Here is an 8,667-nt window from a genome sequence, read left to right as displayed (position 1 = left end):
TAATTTCTCTCTCTGCCTAGATTGGCAGTGAAGACTGGATTTTTAACCTATAAAGCCATGAGGATAGCACCAGGCCCATCAGCCATGTCTAAAGAAAACTCCATAGTGTTATACTGGTTGAAACCACATTTCTGCCAGGTTTTCCATTTTCCCAATTAGCAAGGCAAGAAGTGGGTCATGGTGCGGTGAAATTGGCTTTGTTAGCAGTGGGAGTCAACTGTGCACGTGTCTCCCAGTACCACGCTTACCGATTTCACACTGACAGATAACTTGAAGTTGGCCATGACAGGAATGTTAAGCCCATGCTTGTTGTCTCAAGCTTAGAATACCTGTGTTAACTATAAGACAGGAGTGACAGAATGGATCCTTAGAATGTGAAAGGGGTCTCTGCTTAAGCAGGAGTGGAGACTCACTCTCAAACCTCTACCCCCTCAGAGCCACACTGAACAGGTCCAAGAGTTCTACGTGCTACCCTCAACATGAAGCCACCTGCACCGACCTAGGTGAGCCCACGCACTAACCAGACATAGCCACGGCTTGATGGCTCTCTAGGGTCTGCCTCTCTGAAGATCTGAGATATAGAAAACTGGTGGGACCTTCACCATGGCCAGATGATTTTCCTACCGAGTATTTCATGTCACTTCGCTTACAGCGTGTGATCCCTCAGTAAGCACCTGCTGCCCCTGGGCCAAGTCCAAACTCCTTTCCAGAGTGAAAAGGTTCTCGGCAGAGACTCAGTTCTGTCTGTGTCTTCTCACGAATGCCCCCATTCATCAGAGCCAGTTACAAAATAGATAGCTCTGGCTGCTCTCGACCCTCCTGTGATTCTCTTCTATGCAGAACACTAGAAAACTGTGGATGCTCAGCATGGATATAAAGAGTGGTCCAGGGCCAGTGAGATGGCTCAGTGGGTAAAAGTGCTTGCCAATAAGACGGACAGCCTGAGTTCAACTCCCAGCTCCCACAGAGTGGGAGGAGAGAACAGACTCCTGCTTGTTGTCCTGGCCTCCACAAGTGCACGATGGTACCTGCACACCCCCTTCCCCAGGTAAATAAATGAAATGTAAAAATAAATAAACGAGAAAGTACCCAGAAGCTTGAGCATAGACCGTGTTAGCCTCTCCTCCTTTACCCTGCCAATCACTTTCTTTACCCTAATAGAGTCAGTTATGAAGAAAAATTCAAAAGAGAGAGAAACAAAAACAGAAAGAAAATGGGATGAAAAGGAAGCAGCAGGTATTTGGTGGACCTACTTAGTGTACGTTAGCCGTGAACGTGGTCTCACAGGATAAGCGCCCCCTGTTGGTGAAATGTCCACAGGCTAAGCAAAGGCAGAGGCGTTAGTAAGTGTGTGCACACTGTGTGTGAGTGTGTTGGGGTGGGGTGAAGAGAGGAAAAGCCAAGGTGAAAATGGCAGATCTCATCAGCAGCTGTCTGTTCAGGCACCGAGTTCTCTGGGCACCCGTGCAGAATCTGAGTTCAGTGTCTCCTGTGGCAAAATATACAACTCCTCCCCAACACAGAGCTAATTTCAGTGCAGGACTGTGTTAGGAGTCGTTTTGAGGAATGTTTTCTGATCCCTAGAGACTCTGCTGAAAAAACCTTCGAAATACATTTTCTGGCTTCAAAGCCAAAGAACTTAGTTACCCGCTGGCAGACAATGCAAGCCTCTTTTCCCTGCACAGACACTCAGCTCGGTTTCTTCAGTCATGACAGTTTCTGTCAGTTCTCTGAATATCATGCTGTTCTAGTTCTACTCTGATGCTGTGCCATGTGTCTCTCTTTTCTTCCTATTTTTTTTTCTTTCTTTCGTTTTGGTTTTTTGAGACAGGGTTTCGCACTGTATCTCTAGATGTCCTGAAACCCACTTTGTAGACCAGGCCAGCCTTGAACTCACAGAGATCCTCCTGGTTTTGCCTCCTAAGTGCTGGGATTAAAGGCAAGCATCTGACTTCTTTCTATTTCTTAGATGTTTTGTTTGGAGGTAGGGACTCATCTAGCTCAGGCTGGCCTCAGACTCCATTTGTGTTGAGGGTGGCTTTGGACACCATAAGCCTCCGGGCTTCACCTCCCCAATGCTGGAATTACAATCATATATTGTCATGCCTGACTCTTACGTCTACTTACAACATTCATATACTTAGCTCTACAGTCTAGAATTTATGTCTGTGACTGGCATATTGGTGTGTGCTATTGGATTTTATTTTCCACTGTAGCTGCTAGCTCTTTGCCAAGGCTTCTAGAGGCTGGGATACTTCTAGTACTGAAAGACTATGCAGGTGGTGATGGCAGAAGTGGGCAGCAATTTGGTGTCTGAGAACTGGATTATTTTGCCATTGCTCCCCAAATTGGGTGGGCAGACCTCACAGTTCTGGAGGCTGGAGGTCTGAGATCCAGTGTTGGCGGTGCCAAGTTCCCTCTGAGGGAGCAGGGAAGGCATCTGGTGCAAGGCTCTGCTGGCTTCTGAGAACTCCTTTATGTGTGTCGACACAAGGCCAGTCTTCACACAGATGCTTCCCGGGTGTGTCTCAATAAGGACGTTGGCCATATTGAATTAGGAGCCCACCATCTTTTCCCTATGGTCTCTGATAGCTGTAATAACATGTTTCTAAATAAGGTCACGTTCTGAGCAACTGGGCGTTAGGATTTCAGTGTGTGGATTTCTACTGGTTGCTGTTCAACTCATCCCAAGCCCCTAGCAGTCTGGGACAAGTAGTATTGAGGGGGTTGTTTCCATTTTCTGCTTCCTGATTCTGCCCATGTTGTGAAGGAATTCCACCTGTACTGCTTCAGTACATTAAGCCCTCCAACAAGAGAAGAAGTTGTTCATTTGGTAGCTGAGGGGCCCAAGCTTTTAGAGCCTGTCCATTGATGGGTGGGTCACTTGTCGCTGTGTTTATGACAGTGCCTCTCCCTTGCCTGCCTGGTCTTCCTCATCCCTGTCCTTATGAAGAGACACCCTCAGACTCACTGAGTCCTTCTGGCTCCAGCTTCTTGCCCATGTGACTAGCAAAGAGAGGGCATGCTGGTCACTCCACAGATGCAGCCACACTTGGAATTCTTGTCAAGGACACCCGAGTCAGAGGCTGGTGTTCAGGGTGAACAGTACACCGCAGATCTGAGCTGGTAGAGTGACTCACAGATTATAATTACAAAGTTATAGGTGACCAATGTTCACTGAAAACGTCCGGGCTCAGGGTGTAGCTCAGTGATAGAACTTATGCTCACATGTGCAAGGCTTTGTGTTTAATTCCCAACACACACACACACACACACACACACACACACACACACACACACACTAAAAAAGAGCAATGAGAAACTCTCAAGAAAATATACTTTCAAAACAAAGGTAACTTTATTGCATAAATTTTACACTGTAAAAGAATAGGAAATGAAGCCTTGTCTAAATTCTCTTGCTGACTCTCTTGTAGACAATGTCGCCCAGTGTCATGGTCTGAAAGTCAGAAGAGAGATTATGAAATATTTTCTTGATGGTAATTGTAAAAGAAACAAATAATAACATCCCCAAATGTGTTCACACATGAGACAACTTTAAAAATTTCCATTTTCTTTCTGGGCAGAGGAATGGTTGGCAGCTTTGTCTAAAACACCATGCTGTGTCTTGTCATTTCTCTTGCTCACGTGGAGGGCTGCCCTGCCAGCCACTGAACTGTTTCCTGAATCAATGACAGCTATAGGAAAACCACCTGGAGACGCCCAATCTGTTGTCTTAAAATTTCATTGCGATCTCTTACTGCACATTAGCTGTGGCTGAAGAGAAAGGTATGTACGTGGATACACTGGCAACTAGACTGGAACATAGAAGCAGTCCTGTGATTTTCCTCTTAAACATGTGAACGAAGCACACAGAACATTGGGCATGCGTTTGTATGACAGGATGCTTGCTTAGCATGCTCAAAGTGTCAGCACAGCAGGGAAAATGAAACCCATCAGTTTTAGGGCTGATGCTGAACGGTCCTTCCCTCCTTCTCAGGTCTCTGATTTTGTGTCTAATGTTATCAGCTGGGAAAGGCGCTCCTTAGCTCCAGCAGTCACCACCCCACATAGGCTGGAGTCCTGGTTTTACACTGTGGGAGGCAGGAAGACTAGAGGAGATGCATCTGGTCTCAGTCCAGGGTGATTCCTCTCTGCCCACCTGCTCTGCTGTGAGAGTAGGGAGTGAATGTTGCTTCATGATTGACACCCCTAAGAGATGGACCCAGTTCTGGGGGACCTGTCTACCACTTGATCAGCTCCCCTGGCCATAGCCTTACTTCTCCACTTAGAAAAGTGTTGTTCGAAAGAGTCAAGACAACATGTATCCACTACAGGGTACGTAATGGATTCTCTTAAGTGGCAGACGGCACAGACAACGTCAAGGTCTCGAGGAGAAAAAGATGGAGAATGAGTGATGTTGTCCAGCTGCCCCTCCCCCTTTACGTCTCCTCTCCCCTCAGACACTGGGATGGCAAGACCCGAGTGCTACTTACGTTGGTGATTGTGTCGCCGTTGAGTTCAGTCACGGACTTCATGCCCTTGAAGCTTGTCACCATCTTATTGTCACCTTCCATCTTCACCACCGCCTGCGGGGAAGAGAGGAAAGGCCTAGCAATGGAGCCAGTGGGGCTGTTTCCCTGCATGGTAACAGCTAACAATGAGTCAGACATCCTGCTCATCACCAGTTCTCTAGGGCTGAACGGAAATTTATGAATGAAAGAGAATGTCAAATCTGCCTGAGTGGTTCTCCCCTGAAAAATAAAAGCTAAAATAAAATGTAAACTCCCATTTCTGAAGCTTACAGAGGGAGGTTGCAGCAGAACTCCAATCACCAGCCGCTGAGGGGACACAGTCTGCTTTTTAGATATGTAGTCTTTCCCATTGTGGTGCAATTTCCAAGCCTTGCATATCAAGGACGGATGTAAGCGGAAGCAGAGCTGTGGCTGGGCACAGTACAGTACTGTGATTCCAGCACTCAGCGGGCGGGAGCGGGAAGATACTGAGTTTGAGGCCAGTCTGGGCTACATGCAAGATGCTAGAGGAAAAAAAAATATGAAGAAAGGAGGGGATGGAGGGAAGCAGGGGAGGGGTGGAGGGAGAAATCTAGTCAGGAACAAAAGACACCATGTCCAAAATCTTCCTCCATAATGGGTCGTTAGAAAACCCAGGACACCCCAACCCTCGCAATGAGTGGGTCAGGAGAACCTCCTCCTCTGCTCTTCACCTTGAAAGAAAGGCAGAAACAAGAGCAATCTGAAGAGGCAGAGGTCCTGCTGAGCCTGAGGCACAAGGCTGCCAGGAACGGCAGGAGCAGACAGAGCAGATGCACCGTCCACTGGCTACCCTGGGCTGCGCAGGCTTCAGAGGGCGGGGCAGGTGAGAGGACCCGCAGCCCGGATCTCTGCTATCACCTGTCCAAGGCACCCACAGCCAGTTGGCACTGCTTCCTTGAACTACTGCACTGAGGGGGTGAAGCTGCCCCAGCTCAGATTTTCACTGACACCGATTTGCCTCAGTTCCTGAGCTCCCTATCTCCCGAGAGCCAGGAGCACTGTGCCTGGGAGACCCTGTGACTGAGGATCTCACCTTGTGCCCTATTTTCCCCATGTCCTCCATAGTGAGAGCCCAGATGTCTCATGATCCCTGAGACAATGAGAAGACTGTTCTCAGAGCTCTCTGTGGCTCCTGCGCCTGATCTGGGTTCACTGACGCGGTCTCTGTTAGGAGAACTTTTGGGAAACAGGAGGTGGACTACATACCTTGACCTTTTCCCCGCTCATGGTCTCCAGCTCGCACTCCTCCCCCAGGGTGAACTCGTTGTGGATCACTTTGGGACCGTAGGTGAGGGTGAGTTTGACATGGTTCCCGTTATGCACGATTTCTGATATCCCCTTGATGTCCCTCCCCTTCTGGATGAGGTCTTCAGGCAGACCTGGAAGAGGGCATGTGTGGTTAGAGACAGGAGAAGCAGAGGAGGTCACTGCGTGTTCCTGAGGCCTCACACGGTTACTATATGGTAGACCTGTGAGCAGGAAGGCCTCTGGTGTCTGACAGGGAAAGTCAGTGGCCTGCTCCTATTTTCCCAGTTAGTCTTTTTAGTTTTTGAGGCAGGGTCTCTTGTAGCCTAGGCTAGCTTTAACTCACTGTATAGTTGAGGGTGACCTTGAGCATCTGATCCTCCTGCTTCCACCTCCTTGTGCTGGGATTACAGCCATGTGTCACCATACCTGGCTTATATGTTCTGGGGATTGAACCCAGGGCTCCATGCGTGCTAGGCAAGCACTCTTCCCACTGATCTGCATTCCCAGCCCACCAATTCATTTGTGACAAAGACCCCCATTTGGCCTCAGCCCCTTTCCTTTATGGCTCCATACTCTTTACTCCTTCTCCCTCCTGATTTCCCCCTTCTTCAGTGGCCTTGTTCTTACAGGGGGAACACTTCATCCTCCGGGATGTTTATCTTCCAAATCAAACGGCCCCACGCACAAAGTGGGACCTTGCCAGACAACCTTGCTGTGGCCTTTGGAGTCGAGGCTCTTGTGGGTAATGTATAAAAGTCCTTGGCCCTAGAGTAGGGCTTTGCAGATTTCACAGCAAACCTGTGCCTTTCCTTGAATGAAGGTTCCCAGGAATCAGGAGGTCAAGGAGTAGAGAGCCCTCTGTTCAGCTAGGGGGTCCCCGCGCTTGTGAGCTATGACTTGTCCACAAAAGCAGCTTTCAGTCCTGGGGTGACCTGAGTGTCTTCCTTTCCCTGATCTTGATTTTCCTCATCTCTTCCCTGTTGGTACCCTCCTTTGTCCCACTTCCCCCTCTGCTCACAGGGCTCTCTCTCTCTCTGGTCAGCCTTCACCACCACGGTCTTCCCTCCTGTACCCTGGGAGACGTAGAGTATCTAAATAGGGTCTCTTGTACCCAGCGCCTTCTTCTCACTCCAACTCAAATATTTTTTGTAGGTGACCCTTGTCATAGCTACTTCCTTTTCTTGGCCTCAGTTTCCTCAACAATGATCAACTAAGTTTTATGGTAAGTATTAAATATGGCCGTTGCGATGCCTGGTATGAAGTCATACATATTAAGGGACACTTTATTGCATTTATCCTCAAATAACTGATCAGTATTGTAGCCTTGTCTCCAAACATCATTCAGGATTATAGCTGATCTCATTCTGTCTCCCTGGCGTATGTATGAGCATAGTGCTTGAGGCATGGTTAGTTTTGAGGCAATGATTGCTAGAAAAATGAATGAATGGATGAGAGAATAAACAAGGCCATGAAACGAAGAACCAGGAGATGCATGTCAGTCTGATTCAGTGTCATTTCCACTGCCTCCCAGGGGCCTTGTCCAGTGAGGAGCAGTGAAGTAGCAAGAGACCAGGAAAGGCATTAGCACTCCTCAATCTGGGATAGCCTGGACCCTTCCTTCCACCTCAACACCAGACCTTGACTAGCTGCGGGTAGCAGGGCTAGACCCTCACTGCTGTTACCTCAGCTTTGGTATCCCATCCAGCACTCACCCATTGCCTTCATGAAGGGCTCAAAGTTCTCTTGGCTCTGCAGTTGGTACTTGCCGGTGAAGTTCATGGTGGCGATGAGACTCCCTTTCCATAGCTGACCACAGCAGCTCTGACTCCCAGGCCACCCACTGTTGGCTATTTTATAAGGGGCTTCTTCCTCCTCAAATATAGGCCATAGGTCAGTGGTTGTCGATTTCTTTATGGCCAGGTTCAAACATTAACTCCTGAGAGCAATGGTCAACGATAAAAATCAGAATGGGCAAGGCAGAGGTTTGTTCTAATTCAGCAAACATTGCTGAGTGCCAATCAAGCACAAAGCTCTCTGTAATGTCGCCTTTACGGGGACTTACCACCACTAATGAAATAAGTGTGTGTGCTTGCCAGGTATGTGCACAGAGGTATATGTGCAACAGACATATGTCAATCATGTCTCTAACAATGTAGATATGTATATATACATATCTAGATGTGTATGTTTGTACATCTGTATGTATGCATATATTTATATACATGTAGCTACAAATGCACACACATATATGTATATACATAAATACATTTATCTATATACATGTTACATGGGGAGAAATACCTTTGAACTCAAAACCTTTTTCACATAACCTGGTGTTTGTTTCTTAGCCTTTTATTATACAAACATAATTTTACATAATCTCATCAGTTCCTAGAGCTGTTAGTATTCCAAGAATTCCTCCTCAATGGTTCCGGGTAGTTCCACACCCCAGGCAGGCCTCCCTTATGAAATGCTAACAGGGCATCTACGCTCAGCATGTATAAGGTCTTTACAGCAGTAGCGTAGAAATTTCGATGTGTTTTATTGGGTAGAGACACGTCAAGGGAAGGAAGAAGGCATTGTCTGTTGACTTGTCCCGTCCCTGCCTCTAAGGCAGGAACAGGGAACTGGAGTGATCCAGGGGAGTTTGGTCTGACTGGAGCTGGCATTGGGCAGAAGGCATAGGGATGCTTCTCCCCTGTAGAGATGGCGCTCTTCATCCCCCGCGTCTGCCGTCTGAGGCAGTTCTCGTCACATAGCCTGCAGCCTCCCATCCTCCAGTCCCCTCTCCCTTGAGGCTCCATAGACTGTTACAAAGCCTGCAGCCTCCCATCCTCCAGTCCCCTCTCTCTTGAGGCTCCATAGA

The 8,667-nt window shown here is 48.0% G+C and overlaps 1 protein-coding gene across 1 annotated transcript; it reads right to left on the bottom strand.

Annotated features, from left to right (window-relative positions):
* Positions 1-3,336: 3,336 nt before the first annotated feature.
* On the bottom strand, positions 3,337-7,660 carry Fabp1 (fatty acid binding protein 1). The gene is made up of 4 exons (XM_050126437.1): positions 7,514-7,660; positions 5,760-5,932; positions 4,494-4,586; positions 3,337-3,457 (listed from the first exon to the last, which is right to left on the bottom strand). Exons 1-4 carry the CDS (start codon positions 7,578-7,580, stop codon positions 3,407-3,409), a joined length of 384 nt encoding a protein of 127 aa, XP_049982394.1. The 5' UTR covers positions 7,581-7,660; the 3' UTR covers positions 3,337-3,406.
* Between the last annotated feature and the right edge of the window lie 1,007 nt (positions 7,661-8,667).

Source organism: Alexandromys fortis, unplaced genomic scaffold, assembly GCF_014885135.2.
Source record: "Alexandromys fortis isolate MF-2015 unplaced genomic scaffold, M_Fortis_MF-2015_v1.1 scaffold_257, whole genome shotgun sequence".
NCBI lineage: Eukaryota > Metazoa > Chordata > Mammalia > Rodentia > Cricetidae > Alexandromys > Alexandromys fortis.
The sequence above is the reverse complement of the archived record's forward strand: the minus strand, read 5'-3'. Positions and strand labels throughout refer to the sequence as shown.